This window comes from Tamandua tetradactyla, chromosome 2, assembly GCF_023851605.1.
Source record: "Tamandua tetradactyla isolate mTamTet1 chromosome 2, mTamTet1.pri, whole genome shotgun sequence".
In the NCBI taxonomy this organism is placed as follows: domain Eukaryota; kingdom Metazoa; phylum Chordata; class Mammalia; order Pilosa; family Myrmecophagidae; genus Tamandua; species Tamandua tetradactyla.
Genome location: NC_135328.1, coordinates 203,565,094 through 203,586,252, shown reverse-complemented (window position 1 = coordinate 203,586,252; position 21,159 = coordinate 203,565,094). Strand labels below are relative to the sequence as shown.

At 51.7% G+C, this 21,159-nt stretch overlaps 1 protein-coding gene across 6 annotated transcripts in view; it reads left to right on the top strand.

Annotated features, from left to right (window-relative positions):
• EPHB2 (EPH receptor B2) overlaps window positions 1-21,159 on the top strand; it is a 185,043-nt gene that overhangs the window by 38,123 nt on the left and 125,761 nt on the right. For 3 of the 6 annotated variants that reach the window (XM_077150911.1, XM_077150912.1, XM_077150913.1), the window contains exon 2: window positions 20,698-20,762. In XM_077150911.1, the coding sequence (XP_077007026.1) occupies window positions 20,698-20,762 (65 nt within the window). Of the gene's footprint in view, window positions 1-20,445; window positions 20,619-20,697; window positions 20,763-21,159 lie in introns of those variants that run through there. The other 3 variants (XM_077150909.1, XM_077150908.1, XM_077150910.1) reach the window with 3 other exon arrangements.

The window sequence follows — 21,159 nt, the reverse complement described above, 5'->3', positions numbered from 1 at the left end:
TGAATGAATGAACTAATGAACACACCAATGTTCTTTATTGAATGAAAATGGCTGAATTGGGTCTTGAATACTTCCTCAGGGCCTTTGCACTTGCTGCTTCTTCTGCTGGGAATAAACTTACCCCAATTATCTTCCTGTCTGGCTTCTTCACCTGCTATGAGGCATCCAGAAAGGGCACCTGTCCTGACTCTGATCCCAGCGCAGCTGCTAATCAGGGTGGGCCTTGAGCAAGATCCCAGGCCCAGCTGGGACTAGGAACTGTGCCTCTGAGCCACAGTTGCCTCACCTGTAAAGCGGCTTGCTTGTTTCCCCTCTTGGCATAGCTCTTGTGCCCTGTGCACCCCTTGATTGCCATGCCCAATACCCTTTTTAGCTCTGAATGGTGGTTCTGTCTGCCCCATCCCCGCCCCCCATTGCCTCCCTTGCCCCCCTGAGGGCTGGAATTTGTTCCTCTCCCCTAGGCTGACGTACAGCAGATGCCCAGTAAAGGCCAGATGAATGAGTGACTGTCCAAGTTGCAGGGCTGTTCTAAGAAAAGCATGTGACAGTGAAGGAGAAAGTGCCGGCTGGAAGGCACTGTGCCAGTCGATTTCTGTCGTCTTTAAGGGGACTAGGTCCGTGGCCACGGCCACGTGGCTCTGCCTCAGGCTGCATCACTCCATGACTCACACCCATTGCATCCGCCCTGTGACTCGCAGTAGAGGAGGCATCGGGAATGTCTTTCTCACAAGGGACAATGGACTGCTCGCCTTCCTTGATGATGGTCACACACTCTAGAAGGCTTTCCCTCCCCCACCACACTCCGGCGGCAGCCACACTGTCTGGCATTCCTGCAGGCCATGGCACCGCCAACAGCAGGCCTGGGGGGCGCACAAGAGCCTGCCGCCAGCCCCCTCTTGGCAGTATAAGGCCACTTACCCCCTGCAACACTCTCTGAGCCTGTACACCTCAGGCTTGTGCTCTTTATAGTTTTCCAAATGCACATCCTCTAAATTGCTCTACATGCCTCGCTTCTGTAACATGATGCACCCATTTTACAACTGAGACAACGGACTTAGAGTAAGTTCATGACTGGCTTACTCAGCGGAATCTGACCTAGCCTGTCCTTCTGGACCCTATAGCTTGGTGGGAGTGTGATATTAAAAAACCATTTGCATCCCAGTGGGTGGGGGCATATGAAAAGGGAATGAGTTAGCCCAGGAGGTGACCTTTTAGCTGAATCCTGAGACTGAGCAGAAGTAGACCAGGAGAGGCTTTTGACTCAGGTGAATTCCAGGTGTGGCAGTGGGGGCTTGTTTTTTTAAGGACAGAGAAATGGTTGGTGTATGGGATAGGTAGGGCAGGCAGGAGGGGGAAGGGAATCGCAGGAGGGTCCGTCTGAAAGCTGGCACATAGTAGGTGCTCAGTAAGTGTTGGTAGAATGAGCAATCACAGTTACACCTTCACCTACGGGTAGTAGGGAGCCACTGATTATTCTTGAGTGACATCGTCTGAGCCAGGTTGGGGAAAGGGACGACTGTGGGGAGGCAGAGATAGAGTCTTAATGAAGTCTCCTGTGTGTTTGATTCTGAAAGTTCCTCTTGCCCCAGCCCCCACAGTTTCTCCCCAGAGCCTGAGATGCCATCCTTGTCCTTAGAGAGCAGCTTTCCACTCTACCCAAAAGCCTGAGTCCCCAACAACTCACTTGCCATCCTGGCCATAGGAGGGAGTGTGCCTGTGCTTCTGAGTTCAAGAGGGGTGGCACAACTAGAGAAGACGGGACAGATAGAGGCTGGGCCAGCTAAGCACATCCTGAGGCCTGAGTGGGTCACGTTCTGCCTGGTGGAACCTATTTTTCTTTCCTCACCTCCGGGGTCCTCCCCACCATCCCAGCTGTACCCCAGGCACAGCGATGATGACAGCCTTGGGAGGGTAGCTCTGTCTAGCCAGGCTTAAGATCCTATTTAGCCTTTTCCCTCCTCTTCCCCACAACTCTGCATAGGAGAAATTCATGAAACTGCAGCTCAGACAGGTGAATTCACTCCCCCAATGCCACACAACTTAGCCCATGGTGGAATCAGGTGGCTCCACCTGTGTCCAGAGCCTGTGGCCTTGCCAAGTGCAGGTCTGTGGGCTGATCTGGGCTGGCTGCATGAGTATCACCTGGGAATTTTCCAGAAAATACAGATTCCCAGCCACGAATCTCTACCCTGCCCCCCAGATTGTAATTCTTTTGTTCTTGCCAGGGTAAGGGACCACCAAGACTGGTGTTTGCAAAAGGTACCCAAATCTGTTGTGATGCACAGCCAAGCTGCTACCCTGTGCCACCACCAAGCGATGTTAAAAGCATCACAAATTATGGGAAGAAAAAAAAAGTAAGGAAGAAAAGAGTGGAAAGGACATAGCCCAAATGTTGGCAGTGGCGATACAGGGCTGGAGGACAATAGGAGCGCGATGATTATTATTTTGTGCCTTAGTTTTCCTTTCAAATTTCCTACGATTTCCAAATTGTCTTTAATGAACATGTACTGTTTTTATATCGAGAAAAGCAAATAACAGAACATCTGTTAGGGACCCTTATGGAGAGGTGGGTGAGAATGAGGTCAGGAGTTGTGTTCACACAACCGCCCCACTCTACTCCTCCCCAGCCTCTGGGCCCCTGGCCAGGGCACTTGATCTCCTGAGCCTCAGTTTCCTTGTCTGTAAAGTGGGGATAAGAAAACCTCAAAGCATTGCAGAGAATAGTGAGATAATTCCCCACAGTCAACAATTTTCCTTCCTCCGTGCCCCCCTCTCTCCCTGGTCACGGTGTCCTGTGTACTGGATGCCTCTTTTGCCAGTGCCTGGTTGGAGCCCCCTCCCCTACTCTAGCCCAGACCCTCAGAGACTGTGGGGGCTGGAAGGGATTTGGAGACTACCTCAGCCAATCCCATTTTACGGAAGGGGAAACTGAGTCCCAGGGTGGCCGGAGGACTTGGTTGCTGGCTCCATTTCCCCAGCCATGGGAAGGGGACGTACGTGTGTTTGCCGCGCATCTCTCTCCCTGCCAGCGCCTTGCGCAGTGTGTGTGAGGGGGCAGCAAGTCACCATCTGTGTTTTCCAATAAAAGAAAATGAAAATTGAAGCACATTAAAAATAGCTCAATTGGGATTCCGAGCAGGGCTGAGGCCTGCTGTGGCAGAGACGCCCAGCCTGCCGCCTCCCTCCTCCGACCTGGCACCAACCCCACCGGGAGTCATCTGAGGCCACCATCTCCTGGGGGGCTTGGGAGGGGCCAGGGCACAGGTGGCGTCTCTGCTAGCACCGAGGTCCAGGGGGTCCCCCCAATTCCAGCTTCCCAGCTGCTTATGTATCAGGGTCTTGGGGTCCCACTGGGGACTGAAGGGGTTGGAGTCAGAGCTGTGTTCCATCCCACGGGGCAGACGCTGGGCCCACCCACCCCCAGGCAGTGACTGGGCCTTGGGCAGCCGGGGGCGGGGCTCTCTGACCCACCTCCTCCTCTGTCACAGGTGAGGCTGCGGGAATACTGTGAGCCTGGGCTTCCCGGTCCACCCCCAGCTCGGCCCCTTCCTGGCTTGGTGACCCGGGAAGCCCTTTCCCTTCTCCAGGCTTCGGATCCTAGTTAGGAACAGGGGTGATGAGAGGATTTTTCCCCTACGGTTATGTGAGAGGATGAAATGAGACAGCATCAGCAAGTGCTCAGCTCAGCACCTGGCCTAGGGCAGGGTCTCCCCCAAAGGCCGCTATCATTGTCCTCAGAACCATTAGGATTTTTCCGTGAATTGGGAACATCATAAGCTGAGCTATAGGGCGCTCCCGTTTAGGGTGAGGTGGGAGGGGCTTTTGCACAGGCTACAGGGGCTCACCAAAGAGGAAGGGGCACGAATCTGTCAGGAGTCCTGGTTCTTGGGCTCACACAGGTTTCTTCCCCCCGAGAGGGGCCCGGCTCTCTGCAGAGCCCTCCCACACCTGGGCCCCCTCTTCCCTTCAGACCCTCTGTGCTGTGGACGAGGGGGTACTGTCCTTATCCCCGAGGCCGAGTATGGCTGGGGCAGCCCCAGGTGCAGACCTAACCCTGACTGAGGTCCTGGTTAGGAAGTGGGGTTCATATCAACAACTGGGATCTATCCTCTCCACCCTCTGGGAATATGCCAAGTATGCTGCCTCCCTGGTGTTTGACCTGACCCCTGGGTCCCACCACCACTCCCCGCCCTCCTCCCTGCTTCTTGCCCCTCCTGTCCCACCACTCGCGTTTGCTCCTCTCTCTGATGGCAGGATCGGGACTGCCCTCGCCTGTCTGTGGGTTCCTCTGGGCAGAGGCATGGCCAGGGTGGATGCACTGTAGGTGTTCAGTGGGAGGGAGAGTTGGAGTTGGAGGAGAGAAAGGGTTGGGAGAGTGAGTGGGGGTGTTGAGGACTGGGTGCTGAGGACTGGATGTTGAGGATTGGGTGTTGACTGAGTGCTGAGGACTGGGTGTTGAGGATTGGGTGCTGAGGACTGGATGTTGAGGATTGGGTGTTGACTGAGTGTTGAGGATTGGGTATTGAGGGCTGAGTGCTGAGGACTGGGTGTTGAGGATTGGGTGTTGAGTACTGGGTGCTGAGGACTGGGTGTTGAGGATTGGGTGTTGAGGACTGGCTGTTGAGGATTGGGTGTTGACTGAGTGCTGAGGACTGGGTGTTGAGGATTGGGTATTGAGTGGGTGCTGAGGACTGGGTATTGAGGATTGGGTGTTGAAGACTAGGTGCTGAGGACTGGGTGTTGAGGATTGGGTGTTGAGTACTGGGTGCTGAGGACTGGGTGTTGAGGACTGGGTATTGAGGGCGGGGAAGTGGGTGCATGTCTGTGTAGGGTGGGAGTAGGGAGTGGGGCTGGTACTCAGGCGATCTGGACACCAATTCTGGCCAGAACACCATGTGGCCTTGGCCCCGATCTTCCTTTCTGAGGCCTTTCATCTGTATTATGGACCCCCAGCAGCCTGGCAGAGTGCTGCTGGGGGTTAGGGGAGGTCAGGGAGAGCAAAGCAAGACCTTCAGGAGGCACTAGTGCATTGAAACCCCCTAATCCTTGCCCATGAGCACCACCCCTGTGCTCTACTCCAGCCCTGGGGCTCCCAGTTTCCTTTCTCCACTTTCCAGTGAGCTTTCTGTGGCCGTTCTCCAGGTCTGTCACTAGTTATAGGCCCCAGGTCCCTGCAGACTCATTCTGGCATCTGTGACCACTCCTCAGGCTTCCTCGGTCTTCCTGTCGCTGATGCGTGCTGCCTTCATGCTATGCCCTGACAACCTCTCAGGCCTCAGTCCACAGTCTGACCACTCACTCTGAAGAAGTAGACTTCCCCCCACACCGTGCTGCTTGGTTCCCTGGAGCTGTGGCAGAGGGGAGAGAGGCCCAGGTACAGGAAAGGGTGACTCCCGGCAGAAGCATGTGTCATCCGTGCCCTGCTAGCAACAGGCTCAGGGAGGATTCCTTAGAAATTCCTTGTTCGTGGCATCCCCCATCAGGGCTTTCCTGCTTCCCCTAGAGCTCAGCTGTAACCAGTGGGAAATGGAACAGATAATTGCAACTTTAAATAAGGCCAAGTACACTCCCTACCAGGCCCAGCAAGGGGGACTCTCTGAGCTTTGAGGGGAGGCAGCAGGGAGCCCCAGACAGTGCTCAGAATCCCATTGCTACCACCAATTCCCTGGTGATCCCAGGCAAGTTATTGCCCCACTCTGAACCTCGGTTTCTTCATCTGTTAAATAGGGACCAAATGGCATCACCTATGAAAAGGAGCTAGCACAGTGCCTGGCACATAGTAGGTGCTGGTAGTAGCACATAGTAGGTGCTCACTAGCTATAAGTTAGGATTATGTTTTATCCTGTTCAAATGCAGCTGCCCTTCCCACCAACCTTAGAGGTTCCTCTGGAAGCTCACTCTGTCCCACTGACCTCCAGATGAATGAGGGTTGTTAATAATCACGGTTCTCACCTCTTCTGAGCTAGACTGACGGTGCTGGGCCTTGCGCTAAGAGCTTTGCGTTCACACCTGTGAGTCAGACTTGTTTATTGCTCCCACTTCTCAGATGAGGTCATTAAGGCTGCACTCCTGGGGACGGTGGGAGGAAGGGGGCGGCCCACAAGGAAGAGCTTGGGAGTCCCATCAGCTGGTGGGGACAGGACCACCCACCAGACACCTTAACCCTGTCAGAGAAGAATCCCACCCCAGTGGGGCACACACCAGCATGGTGAGATGCTTGAGGTTCCAGATCCAATTTCCCAATTACAGCAGGAATTCCTGAGCTCACTTCCAGCGTCAGTGGGTCTGACGGGGCCGCCGCCACCACCACCACCGCCACCACAGAATTCCTGCGAGGAGGCACTCCAGTGCAGGGCTTGGTGAGGGAGGACTGTTCAGGGCGGGGAGCTGGCTTGGTGGGGACTGCTCCCTGGCTCAGCTCTGAGGCAGGGCTGGGTCCGTTGTATTAATGGGCTGAGCACAAGGCCACCCTCTCACTATTTGGCATGGCCCCTCCTCGTGGCTGGGTGAAAGGTGTGTCTCCTGGTCACAATGGACACCAAGGGCTGCCCCATCCCACTTAGCAGCCCCCTGCCTTACAGGACCCCAGCTTCAGGCTAAATCCTAGGCCAAGAAAGGAGATCAGACACACTCTCGAGGGAGAGTTTGAATCTTAGAGAAGAGGCATCTAACCCAAGCTGGGGGACTGAGGGGTAGTCAGGGAAGGCTTCCTGGAAGAGGAGGTGCCTGAACTAAGACTTAAAAGACAAACAGGAATTTTGCAGACACAGAAGGGCATTCCAGGCAGAGAAAACAGCTTGGGCAGGGACAGGGAGGCAAAGGAGAGTCTAGCATGTGTAAGGAACCTGTCTTTCCTTCCTCTAGGCCTTTGCTTATGCCCAGCCACCTTCCTGTAATGCCGGTATCCTTCCAGGGAGGGTGTTCCAGGCAAGGGTGGGAACAAGAGCAAAGGCTCGGCAGCAGGAAATCAGAAGGCAGGGGCTCAGACTGGAAACAGACTAGTCTCATGGGGTAGACAGGCCCCTTCAGGATGGAGCAAGGTACAGTTGGGATCAGAGGCCCAGATGTCAACTTGGCCTTGATGGACCCCACGGGGAGGTAATGAAGACATCTCCGTCTGCTCCTTCAGCACTGGGTCAGCTTCCCAGGACAGCACCGGGCTAGAGGCTGCAAAGCCCCAGGTGAGGAAGAAGGATCCTGCCCTCCCAGAAATGATGCTCACCTCCCCTTGGAAGCCTTCCATGATTTCATGGAATGAATCTCTAGCATACTCAAGATGTCTCCTCTGCCACCACTCCCTCCACCAGAAGCCCAGAAAAGCCCATGGCAAGTGACATGACCTTCTAGGCCCACCTCGGCCTCCTCCTAGTGCTTCTCCAAGGCTGCAAAGGCATCAACAAGTGTTGGTGGAAAGAGTGCTGGACAGTATCAGAGACCTGACCCTGCCCACTCCTTCTCCCTAGCAACAACCTCCTGCCTCTGGGTCAGACCACACCTGCTCCCGATTCCATGCTGCCACCCTCAGGGCCTGGGAGCCCACCCTTCCTGTTCCTACCACCTGCTTTAACCCTGAGACTCTCGACCCCACCCTCCAAAGACTCCTTGGGATCATGGAAGGAGTTTGGGTCAGAGAGCCAAGAAGTCAAATTCTGCCTTCTCTGCCAAATTGCAATGGGATCGTGGTCCACTAACTTATTCTCACAGAGCCTTGGTTTGTTTATCTGTGAAATAGGGGCGGTGATACATCCCTTGAAGTTGTGGGGAGGTGTAGATGAACTCAGATGTGATCCTGGAGGCCCATGGCTTGGCATAGTGCCTGGCATAGAATAGGTGCTCAGTAAATGGTAGCTCTGAGGGTTGTTGGAGAATGCACAGTAACTGATAATGAAGAATACAGAGGCTCTAATCATGAAGATGATGATGGGAACTTGCTGGGCCATGCTCACTTGAAATAGTGATACATGAGAAGACATCTCTGTAGAGCCATGCCTGCTTAGCCACCTGAGATTCCAAGCGCACAGTTGGCACATGAGCTTGAGAAATGAGGGAGCAGACAGAGTAACACTCAGAGATGGTGCCCTGGAGCGTTCTGTCACTGTGCCCACATTGCTGAGGGCCCCCTACCAGGGGCAGGGCTGGAGGGCAGCGATAACTTGGGAGCATGCAGCCATTCCGGAAACGTCTCCTCACAAGGCACTGGCTGCTCTTAGGATGAGCCATCAGGCTAGAGGTGAAGACTTTGCTCTGCTTCTGCCCAGCTGTGTGGCCTGGGGCAGCCCTCTGCACCTCTCTGATCCTTTGGCCTTAATTTCCTCATCTATAAAAATGGACCAATTACATCATGTAGAAAGAATGAAGAGACAGCCAAGTCAGGTCACCGCACCCCCCTCGATGGCTCTCTTCTGCCTTCCGGAAGAAGTCTTAGCCCTTTGGCTTAGCAGTCAAAGACTGTCTTCGGTATTTGGAGTTCTCTTTCTCCCTTGTCTTCCTTGTCCCTCGTTGCAGGTTCCTGTAGGAGCCATGCTCATTCTCTCCTTCCAGCCTTCATCCAAGCTGCTCCTTCTGCCTGGAACACACTTTCCCCTTCTCTCTCTCAGGTCTCCTCCTTTCTCTCCATCCTTTTGCCTAGCTCTCTCCTACTCAATATTTGGGGGTCATATCAGGTGTCACTCATTTGGGCAGTGTCCTTTGACCTCCAGGCAGGGTTAGGTCCTTCCTTTGCTGTAAGATTATGTCTCTTTATGTCCGGGATCTCCCTTCTAGACTCCCTTCTAGTGCAACAAGGGGCCAGAGTGGAGGTGGCGCTGACCCTGGACTTGAGTTCATCTTCCCTGGGCTCTGGGTGGGTAGCACAAGCCTAGGTCAGTGCCGTACCTGAGGTAAGGTAGGACAGCAGGTCAGCAGGCCAAGTGGGGCCCTGCTGAAAAAGGTTACTGGAGGCAGAAGGAAGCCAGGTTCAGAGGCAGCAGGACAGAAACTGAGATGCCAGCCTGAATAAGGGGCCAAATTTGAGGGTAAAATTTGGAACATGGAAGTCTTTGGGAACTGGGGTTTAGCCACTAGATGTTTTTAGGGCTCTGGTGGTCTTGGCTGGGAGGGATTAAATGTTTAGAGTTTGTTCCAATTCAGCAAGTTCCTTGAAGTCAGAGACAGTGTCTTTCTTTGATTCTCCAGTACCGAGTATATGCCTGGCATATAATAAGTGTTCAGTGAGTGCAGACTATCTAGATGGGAGAAGTGGATGTAGCTTGGTCGTGAATGTATAGATGTATAAGTGAGTGGGGTAAATGGATAGATAGAAAAATGAGTTGGCAGATAGATGAATGGAGAGAAGAAAGGGAGGAGGAAGAAAGGGATGAAAGGAAAAGGGAGGTTGGTTTGAGTAGATGGATGGATGGCTGAATAGATACCTAAGTGGGATGTTAGATGTGTGAGTAGGGGAGATGAATAGGTGGTGGGTTATTGAACGGAATGGTAAATGGAAAGGGAAGTAAGAGTCAATGAATGGATGTGCAACTGGTGGATGGCAAAATGGCAGAACAGTTTCATAAATGATTGTTTGGATTGAGTGTTTCAGCGTATGGATGGGTGTAAAGATACATGAATGGATGAATGGATGGGTGGGTGTGTAGGTGGCTGAATCATTGGTTATGTGAATGAGTGGGTGGGTGGATAGATGATGGATAAGTGAATAAATAGATGTGCAGGTAGGTGAATAGGTAGGTGGGAGGGTGAGTGGATAGTTTCTTGGATGATTGCAAGGATTAGATGGTTGGAAAGATAGATGGATAGGTGTGTGTGAGGGTCAATGGGTGAACGAATGAACAATAAAACGCTCATGTGGTTTAATGCCTGACATCTTGCCCAGAAGCAGAGAGGTGGTCTAGGTTCAGGGATTTTGAGTTAATTGTCTTTCACTGGGAGAAACCAGTGCCAATTAGGCAAATAGATCCAGTCCCAGCAGGTCCTGGAGCAGGCTCGCTAATTGACTCCAAACTGACAGACCAGAGCTTGGACTTATAATGGCCTGTGTCTTATTGATTGGTAATTTGCACTCCACTCACATCCAAAAAGGATTTGAGGTGACCAATAATATTAAACCTGCATGTAACTGGACAAAATGAGAAAGAGAGAGGCCATTTGGCAGAGTCATTAAAAACATAGCTGGTTCAACTCCTGAATTAGCTACTATCTAGCTGTGTGACATTGAACACGTTGCTTGGCCTCTCCAAATCTCATTTTCCCCCACTTGTAGGAAGAAAGGAAAGAAAGGAGGTTGGTGGGAAGATGGATGGATGGATGGATGAATAGCTGTCTAACTGGATGCTAGATGTATGGGTGGGAGGGTGAATGGGTGGTAGATTGTTGGGTGAATGGAGTGGTAGACATGGGTGGGGTGTGAGAGCAGAGGGATGGATGGATGGACTGATGGATAGGTGGATGGGTAAATGCAGGCAATAATTCTATCTCATAGGAGGTTGTGAGCATTAAAGGAGGATACATGTGCCGCCTCAGTGCAATGATTGGCACAAAGTTAAGTGCTCAGTGAATTTCATAGTGCAGAGGGTCCAGTGTGGTACCCAGGACCACATTTCCTGAAGAAAGAGTCCAGACACACAGATTAATGGTGTAAACAAAGAACAGCATTTGACGTCTGGGCAGGCCTGGGTGGCTGGGGTGGTTTTAACAGGGAGGCCCTGCCCACAAAGTGTTTACAGTCCAGATGAGGGGCTGGAGAGTAAAGGACAGTCGTGGGACAGGGTGACTAATGTCATGATGGGAAACACACATAGTAGCTGTTCATGTGCCGGAGTTATCAAGAAGGGCTTCTCAGAGGAGGTGACATTTGAGTTGGGCCTTGAAGGATGTGTTTGAGTATCTAGGCAAGTCAGGAGGGCATGGAACGCTAGACGGAGGAGGGAGAAGGCCTTGAGTGCCAAACGGCAAAGAGAGGAGATCGACTGTAAACAGCTCCTGACCCCATTAGCCAGTCTGAAGGGTCCTGGGTCCTCCACATCTTGCTGAGTGACCACTTCCCTGGGCTTTCCTCTCCTCTTCTGTCAAATGGCCATGACGACTTCCTGCCTCACTGGGTCACTGTTAGGATCTCTCTCATGAGACGAAGTAGCAAATACCAGCTGCTGTTTATTATATTTCTATTACCTACTTAATAGAGGTCTGTGGCTTCATTTAAGTAAAAGGGCTTTAGAAAGCCAAACTCGCTGGGCAAATGCTGGCTGGAAGAAGCAACCTGGTGGTTAGGGAATGTTCAAGGCTGACAGGCCTGGGTTGAGTTTCTAACTTGCTGTGTGACCTTGGGCAAGTCACCTAACCTCTCAGAGCTTTGGTTTCCTTATGTTTAAAATCGGACCAGTAACAGGCGTCCCTCAGGGTTGTTGGGGAACTAAAGGAGCTCTTATGTGTGCAGGGCCGTTCCCATCCCTGCCTTCCTTCTTTCCCTTCCCCATCAAGCCCTGGTGTTCATTTACCTCCCACCCCACCCCCAGCAACCCCTTCCCAGACCCCCATCCATCATCCTGTCCTTTGCGGAGGTTAAGTGGGTCCCCAAGCAGCGAATCCAAACTCTCCCGAAGCCCTGGCCGCACAATGCGGCCCGCTGTTAGCGAGCCGCCCGGCTGGCCCGGAGGATTGGGTTTCAGCTCTAGCGGCTGGCGCTAGCGGATGCCCAGGCCAGCGGCAGGCAGGCGGGGGACAGAGTGCAGAAGCCAACATCACAGGGACCCCTCCGCCCGGGCCTGAGAAAACACAAGCAGGCTCCAGGCAGGCAACCGAGGCAGAGAAGGGCCTCTGAGCGGCCGGAGGACAAGGAGGGGTATATGCTGTGAGGGTCCTTGGGCAGAAGGATTTCCCATTAGCTGAGTTCCCTTTCCATGAGCCTGAGGGCCGAGCAAGGGGTCGAACTGGAAAAACAAAGTGCTGTCTGTTGGCAGGTTTCACTTTAGAAAATTTGCAGCCTTCTTAGAGCTGGCCTGGGATGGTTCTGGCATTGCCAACCTCAACTCACCTCACTTTGGGCTAGTGAAACTGAGACCTTCTTGAACTCCAGTTTTCATCATGTTTTCAGAGATGAGGTCCCTGAAAAACCAGGCAGGTTGGGCCTGGGTTCAAATCTCAGCTCTTCTTCTTTCTGGCTGTGTGACTTTGGGCCAGTGTCTTAGCCTCTCTGGGCTCAGTTTCAACATCTGTCGAGAATAACAGTTCCACTCTAGCAGGGTGAGCAGAACACTTAGCTGAGGGTCAGATACCAAGGTCACTACATAGGTGAAAGCTATGATTTCCCCTTCCCTTTTTTTCTTGTGTATCTATATATTTGCTTATAAACATATTTATACATATTAGCACATATTTACATATGCATATGTATTTACATGTACATGTATAATGCATATCTAACTATAGATATGCAGATACAATTATATAAATCCAATTTATAGTCTCAAAATTTTTTTTAACTTTTTTTATTGTATAGTATAGCATATACAAAGCAAAGAAATAAAAAAGCAATCATTTTCAAAGCACTCTTCAACAAGTGGTTACAGGATAGATCCCAGAGTTTGTCATGGAGAACCATACAATCCTCTCATATTTTTCCTTTTAGCTGCTCCAGAATACAGGAGGCTAGAGGGCTTAAATACCTTTTTATCATCACAATCGACCTTTTTTCCTTCTTTTTTTGTGAAAAATAAAATATATACAAAAAAGCTGTAAATTTCAAAGCACAGCACCACAATTAGTTGTAGAACATATTTCAGACTTTGACATGGGTAACAATTTCACAATTTTAGGTTTTTACTTCCAGCTGCTGTAAAATACTAGAGACTAAAAGAGATATTGATTTAATGATTCAGCATTCATATTCATTTAAGTCCTATCTTCTCTATATAACGTCACCATCACTGTTGATCTTTCCATACCTCTCTTTGGAGTTGTTTGGGCTATGGCAATTCTAAATTTTTCACATTGGAAGGGTCTGTCACTAATATGGAGTAGGGAGATGGAACTATCTGATGTTCTGGAGAGGCTGGGCCCTCTAGGTTTCAGGATCCCCTTCGCTTCTGTGAGGCATTGTAGCCTGGTTACCTCTGGGATTGAACCAAAGGGGTCAACTCATGTTCTGCTCTTTACTGGCCACTTGGCCTTGGATGAGTCCTTGGTCTCTGTCATCTGCAGTTTCTGCATAAAGTTGTTCTGGGATGTTCTACAAGACAATGTTGATGAGGCACCTGCTCAGTTGCCTTCCACAGGTATCAGTGATTGTCACTGCTGCTTTGTTACAGAATTTCACGTTTTACAAACCCTTTACACCTGACACCTCCTGAGATCCTCAAAACAACCTTGTGAGGTGCACAGAGCTAGGATTTTACCATTCCCATTTTACAGATGATGAAACTGAGGCTCAGAGAGGTAAAGTGACTATGCCAAGTCACACAGCTTGTCAGTGGCCTTGAAGCTTATCTTCTGATTCCTGACTGCTTCCTCCTCTTGGAATTTCTAATTTGGACCGTAGTAAGGGGGCTTTGACTCCCAGCCACTGACAGGTCATGCCTCTAGGTTTAGCTGGATCTTATGCTACTGGGATGCAGCAGACAGGCCTCGGTTCGAGTCACCTCAGGGCCCCTAACCCTGGGTGGGGAGTAACAGAAGGTGTTCGGAAAGGTCCAGAGTGGCATCTGCTGCTTGGGTCACACACCAGGCTGTTTTGCTGCTGGGTTGAGGGCTACTGGCCAGTCTGGGGGCAAAGATCCCTGAGAATAGCCATCAAGTACCCATCCCTCTTCACTTTCCACCCTCCAGCTAGCTCTCAGCTCTCTTTTAATTTCCTCTGCCAGGGATTCTGTGGCCCAACAGTTCTCAAGACAGATCACGTCACTATTATTTTCCCACTTTACAAAACATATAACACAACATGAAACAAAACATCATTGGGGCTTTGTGTGTGTGTGTGTTTGTCCTTTCTCTGTCTGTGTAGGTCTTGAGGGCAGCGGGGGAAGGAAGGAAACTCCTTAGCACCACATGTAAGGCCCTACTAGTTCTGGCCCCATCTTGGGCTACTGCATCCTTCCCTGGAATGTTTTGCTCCATTTACGGGGCCAGACACTCAGCGTGGAGCAGTGATTAAGAACACAGGCTTTGTTGGGAGGACACAGCCCCACCGCTTCCTGGGGATGGAAACCTTGAACAAGCTCTCCAAACTTTAGTGTTCCCATCTATAAATGGGATAATAAAGTACCTGCTTGACAAGTGGTTATGACAAAATGCAATAGTGAATGCTAAACACTTAGTCCAGAGCCCATCCTTGAGAACCAATCAACTGAAGTTACTCTTGCCCAAACTCCCCCTAAAGTTTCCTACCTTCACACCTTTGATTCTGCTGTGCCCTCTGCCTGGCATACGCCTCCTCTCTTACCCCAGCTCGAGTGCCTTCTCTGAGACACCTTTCCCAACTCCCTGGCTCATCCTTTCTTTCTCCAAGTTTTCTGATTCCTGGCTCAGACTAGCTGTCTCACCCTACCTCTCCCTGCCATAAGTTCATGGGTCAGGCACCAGTCTGGGAGCTCCTGGAAAGAAAGGACCCTGACGATCTGTCTCTGCATTCCCAGTGCCCAGCTGAAGGCCTGGTACACATTAGGTGTAGCTGTTCATTGACTGCCCATGACCTTGTTACTTAACCCAGCCAGAGGGAGGGAAAATCAGGGATGACTGCCAAGAAGAAGGGGCCTTTGAGCCAAGTCTTGAAAGAGAAGTTAACCTGGTTTGTGAAGCAGGAAAGGCTAGGCATTCCAGGCAGAACAATATGGAAGGGTCAAGTCACTGAGGCTCAAGAAAACATAGTGCCTTCTGCAAGCAGAAGGAAATTCAGGATGGCTGGACATTAGGGATGAGGGGGCGGGGACAGCTAGAAGGTAATGAAGCTGGAGTGGTTGGCAGGGACCTTGAATGTCTCGTTGAGATGCTGGGACTATATCCTGCAGGCAGCTGGAGCCCTGAAGGATATTAAGCTCTGTTATGACATGATCAGACATGGGCTTTAGAAGGATCACGCAGGTGCTGTGAGGAGGCCAGATGCACCTACTATGCGCCAGGCCCAGTTCTTGGTGTTGTAAACAGGCTGATGCAGAGCTCCAGTCCAGAGGGTGGGATAGAAAGTAAATACAGCCCCTCCTCCCTTGGAACAAGGGCCCTGGGAGGTATCAGCGTCACAGGGCTCACCTACATGATGTCACTTTAATTCTCACAATGACTTATTACAGATGCAGAAATGGAGGTCCAGAGAGGAGAATTAACTTGCCTGTTGTCACACACCAGGGAGTGCCAGGTGCAAGGTTCTAGCCTGTGCCCCAAATCCTGCAGTCCTTCCTTCCTTCCCCTCCTGCCCTCAAGACCTACACAGAGAGGAAAAACACACACACAAAAAGCCCTGATGATTTTTTGTTTTGTGTTGTGTTACATGTTTTGTAAGGCTGGGGCATCTTAGAAATAACACAGATGGGGAATCAGATGGCTGTGGGTTCAAATCCTGGCCCTGCCCATGTGCCCTTGTGCAGATTGCTGCCCCATCTCGGACTTAGTTTCCTCATCTATAAAGTGGGTAAATAATAGTATGTACCCACAGGTTATCATGAGCCTGAAATGACATCTGAAGTGCCCAGCCCAATGCCTGGCACACTGTAGGTGCTTAATAAAAGTTCCCTCCTCACATCTTTGCAATGCTCCATATACTGTCCTAAAGAATCTGGCCCAGGAGGGGGTCAGGCAGAGCTGACTGGAGGAGGGGAACCCAGGTGGAGAGGGGAGCAGGGGCGAGAGCAGGGGGCGGTGGTGAGGTCCACCAGGGCCCCAGCACAGCCACTCTCCCTTTAGCCTAACACTAACGACTTCAGTGTGTCTCCCCGTTTAGCTCAAATATTTCTGAAATGCACACTGCTCATTCACACATAGCCGGAGGGGCCGATGGGCCTCCCCAGTCCGTGCAATCGGGGCCTCCTGATTGCTTTCTTCTGTGCAGTCTCCAGGAAGGCGAGGGGGTGCGGGCGCAGTGGGGCTAGGGCCAAAACCACTCCCATGGCCCGGATCTTGTTTTCCCACTGAGGATGGCGCTTTGGCCTGGTGGCTAGAGGCCCTGGTTCCAGCCTTCGCCCGGATGCTCAGATTCCATGTGGCCTCGGTTTCCTCATCCACCCACTGGGATTTTTTTTTTTTTAAATGGACACAGGGGCAGCCAGGGCCTGAGAACTGAACAGTCTCCGAGGACTGGCTGGGTTGGAGGAGCCAGAGGCAATGGGATGATGGTGTTAGGCAGGGTAGAGAGTAGAGGCACCAGGCAGGCTGAAAAGGATGGGTAGGTGGGCATTGTCCAAGAAGGGGGCTTGAGAGCTGTTGACCTTTAATGCACGGCTTCTGCTCCCCTCTCCAGGATCAGCTCTCACCTCTTACCGCTCCCTGCCTGCCCCCCACCCCCCAGGGCTTAGTTCCCATGGACCACACTGGTGCGCTGGGCCTTGGCCCATGCTGTCGCCTGTGCCTAGGACGTCCTTCGTGCTCAGCCTCACTTGCTGCACTCCTAATTCGTTCCGTAAGCCTCCACTCAAGCGTCACTTCCTCCAGGAAGCCTTCCCTAAATCTGGCATTCTCTTCCTCTTTTTCCATACCTATCTCCCAACGTGTACAATGCCCTGTGCATGTTGCAGTGTTTGTCACATCGCTTGGTGATTAATTATCTGTGTACAGTGAGAATAGCTTCCCCTGTCTGAGGGATGGTTATTGTCACAGTGGGGGTGGGGGTGGGGCCGTTCCCAGCCTATCAGAGGCAGCTTGATAGAGCCCAGTGGTCCCCGAAGGGTGGAAGTGAAATGATATAAGGTAGTTCACAGATGAACATTTTTAGTTGTAATAATCTTGTTCATTTCCCTTCTTTTTATGGCAAGTGATATTGGTTTTCCATTTATAATAATGATTACTTTTTTCCTCTTTAAAATACACTTAAGGAGAAAAAGAGTCCATTGGAAGGAAAATAATACAGGTAGGAGGTAGAAATGGCTGAACTCATAAATCACGAGTGTTGTGTACATGAAAGGCTTGGCCTGGGCAGCCCTGATGGAGCACAAGTGTTCAGGTGCTCCAGGTTGGGCAGGAGGAGGGTGCTCAGCCTTTGGCTGAAGACCTCCTGTGTGCCAAGCCCTGTGCTTCTCAGCCCTAGAACCAGGACCCAACACTTGCCCTTCAGGTGAAGGATGGCAAACAGGAGCCACCCCGGGTATCTGCAAGTACTAGAAGATCTAGAAACACCAGCAGCTATGGAGGCACAGAGCTGTGCGGGTGGTGCGCATTCAGGAGGACTTCTCCAAGGAGGTGACTTGAGTTGAGACTTCATGGATAAGGAGAATTAAGGCAGGCAAAGAAATGGGATGGGATGGGGTAGGGAGGAGCCAGAAGAAATAGTTATGTGTAAGGTATAAGAATAAGAGAGCACTACACAGTCTGTGGCTAGAGCACTGCTTGTGACTGGAATAGCTGTGTGACCTTCAGCAGGTTACTGAGCCTTTGTAAGCCTCAGTTTTCCTATCTGTGAAATGGGACAGTATCAACTACCCCTTGGCATTGTGATTTTTGGGGGTGACAGAATTACCGAGGAGACATGTGGAGGGTTATAGGTTGGAGGAAGTGCCAGTGGAAATAGGGCTTGGCTCTCTGAACCCACCCAGGTTCCCAACAGATTTGTGCTTGGTTTGAGAGGAGCAAAGCAGAAACCTGGCATCCTAGGAGAGCAACATTGGATGGGCCTGGGAAGGGCTCCTCAGAGGCTGTATCCCTCCAGTGCCAAGACTGATGTTTGTCAGGTATTCGCAAGTGTGGTCTGTGAGCCGGGGGGAGCCAGGTGGGCTAAACTGGAGCCTCCCTGCCTTCACTTTCAAGGGCAATCTAATGAACCCAAAGGAAGTGGTGTGTGTGCAGGCACTGGCGTGGCCCAAAAGCACCATACTCAATCTAAAAATAATAGCTGCTGCTCACTGAGGCTCTCCTTTGTGCTAGGCTCCCAGCTAATGCACTTGTATCTCATCTCATGCTCACGTTCACACTTAGAAGGCATAATGGCCATTTTCAAGGTGAAGAAACTGAGGCTTAGAAAGGTTGTATATCCCAGGTTACAAGGCAAGTAGGTAGCAGAGCCAGGGATAGAATTCAAGGCCTCTCTGACATCCAGACTCCTGGTTCATGTGCTTCGCTAAGCTACCTTTTGGCAGAGGATGAAGGAAGGTGTCAAAACTAAAAAGCAAAGGCCAAGGGGGAGTTGGGCAGAGAGTACCAGTGTGTTCTCTCCTGCCACAGCCCAGAGGGGTAAGACTTTCCCAGAGCCTGGTTTTCAGGCCAAGTCCAGAACTGGCAGAGGGAGGAGAGAGCAGAGGAGGTACCTGCCCTCCCCTGTCCTTCCAAGGGCATCTGCAAACGGCTCACTCCCTCTTAGCCCCTTCCTGTGTGTGAACCAGCCAGCCCTTTTACTTCCAGTCCCTCCGAGACCCTTCCCTTCCCTGTTCTCCATCCAGCTTGTGTTTGGGCCTAATGAACATGGCCAGGTATAGTGGGAAGCAAAAGGAGGTAGAAAGAAACAGGAACTGAGCTTCTAATCTGACCTTTTTGGGGGCCCTGGGTTGGAACCCCAGCCTTTATTTTATGACTTTTGGCCATTCCTTTGCCCTCTCTGGGCTAGAGTTTCCCATCTGTACAATAAGGATGCCCTTCTCTGGGCCATGGAATCCTTTAGCACATGGCCTCTGGGTCAGACCCGCAATCCAAGCCAAGGGGTGGGGCCACTTGCTTGGCAGGCTTGCTTCCCAAACCGATCCCTTTTGCATGCCTCCCTCACCCGACCCCTTTCTCATCCCAAGTAGAATCTCTCCTCTCCCTTGTATTCCCAGCAGCTGTTCCTCAGGCCCAGGCAGAGAGCCCGGCTTGGCGTGTCTCTGGCTGAGGCTGATGAGAGAAAACAGGTTAAAAGTTCAGCCCTTGTTCTCTCCAGGAAGAAAAATCTGTAGCATTCGGAGTGTGAAAAGGAAAGCTTTTTTTTCAGCTCCAAAGCAGCATAATAGAACTTCCCTCCAATTTGCCATCAAAAAGATGCCCTTGGCACTGGACTCCACCGTCCCTGGCACCCTCCCCCCCCAGCCAGCCCCCTGTGCAATGGGACACAGTGACCACAAACAAGCCACAGGCGGTCATGGAGACATTTCTGCATCCTCTTGTCAGATCGCAAATCTGACTGAGGTTACCCTGGGCAAATGCCTCCTCCCATCCCCACCCTCCAACCCACCCCCCTTGCCTTGCTACCTCCCAGTCAGACCCTCACAGTGGTCTGAACACTGGGCACCCTTGTCTCCACTCGTCATCAGAGTTCAGCTCAGGACATCAAAAGCATTGTTTAAAGTGTCTAGAAGTTTACAGGGTAGGAGACAGAAGACCTGGAACTCCCACTCTATCACCAATTCCTGTGTGATCTTTGGGAAATCGCTCCCCCTCTCTGTGCCTCAGTTGCCCAATCTCCAAAATGAGGTGGTTGGGCTGGACTAGGGGAAGCATCTCAAACATGTGGTGTTCATTTCTGGAGCGCTGTGGAGAAAAGCATTGTGTGGCCACAGGCTGTGGCGATTGCTCAGGGATATCTGCCATGGACACAGATTTGGGGCACAGCAGCAAGCCTGCCTCTACGTCCACTCTGCCTGAACATGTGGAAGTCTCTGTGACTGCTTTCACTGGGTCACCTGCCCTGAGCAATCAAGCCCAGACTTCACCTACCCGTCTCACAGCGATTTGTATTCATGCCTCATTTCCCACCACCAGACTCTGAACTGCTTGCTACTCACCCTTTTCTCTCTCAGGGTACCCAGCACAGTGCCTGGTACATAATGGGCACTGGGATGTGTTAGTGAATGAATGCTTCAAAGGGGCCAATTTAATTCCATCCCTTGCAATTTACTTCAGAAAGTATTTTGAAGTCCCTGTGGCAGGGAAGGGGTAGAGGGGAGTGTCCTCCGCCTGAATTGGAGGTGACCGGGGGTCTCCCTGGGTCTGCGTGCCCCTCCCTTGGCTGAGGGGCTCCTTCCTTCCAACTGCCGGAACCCTGGAGGACTCGCAGCTCCCGGAGAAGGGGGCAGCTTTCCTTGACAGGAGGTGTGGACCCAGAGGGACACGGTGGGAGAACTGATGGGGTTCAGCTGGGATAGAGGGGCAGCCCCACTAAGGCTCAGGTTCCTGTTTCTGAGAACTCGAAGCAAGCTGAAAGAGCACAGACACCAGGGTTTGATGTAAAATTCGAGGTTTTGTGGTGGGCCGTCAGGAGCCCATCCGAGAGACCCCAGTTTTCTCCCCTCCCTGGAAGGGGCGGGGCTTACCTAGCCAGGATTTCAGAGGTGGGACATGATTGGCTGAGAGGTGGAAAGGCGGAAGCTGGCCCTAGAGAGGGGGAACCTAGAGGAAGAGGAATGGAACCAATGATTGGCTAAGGTGTGGGAGTAGGTGGGATTATGGAGTAGAGAGGTGGGGCCTAAAGGAGTTTTGAGGATTCAAATCAGACGCTTGGAGCAATGGAAATAGTACGTGAAAAAGTACTTGGAAGGGATGGGGCGAGAGATGGACAGCACCTGATAGGTGAGGCATGTCCGTGACCTTTTGCTCTTCCCACAGAAACGCTGATGGACTCCACCACTGCCACGGCCGAGCTGGGCTGGATCGTGCATCCTCCATCGGGGGTGAGTCTGTGGCCCCCAAACGCAGCTTGCCCCTCCAGGATTCTCTGGGCTCCCCCCCTCACATTCCAGCCCCTTTCTCTCCTCCAGGGCCCAGAGCCAAGCTTCCCACTACCCCACCCTTCTGGTCTCTTTCTATTGATGGAGAGCCAGTTACCATGACAACGTGCTGGCTGCTCTCAGCCTTTATCCCATGGAATCCTCGGGAGTGGCTGAGAAGTAGGTACCCACAGTACCCCCATTTTACAGAAGAGGAAATTGAATTCATTTCTTGGACACTTCCTGTATCAGACACCGTATCAAGCACCTTTAGACACATGATCTCCAATCCTATGGGGAGAAATTCCCTCCATGTTACAGATGAGAAAACTGAGTCTCAGAGATATATAGCCACCTGCCC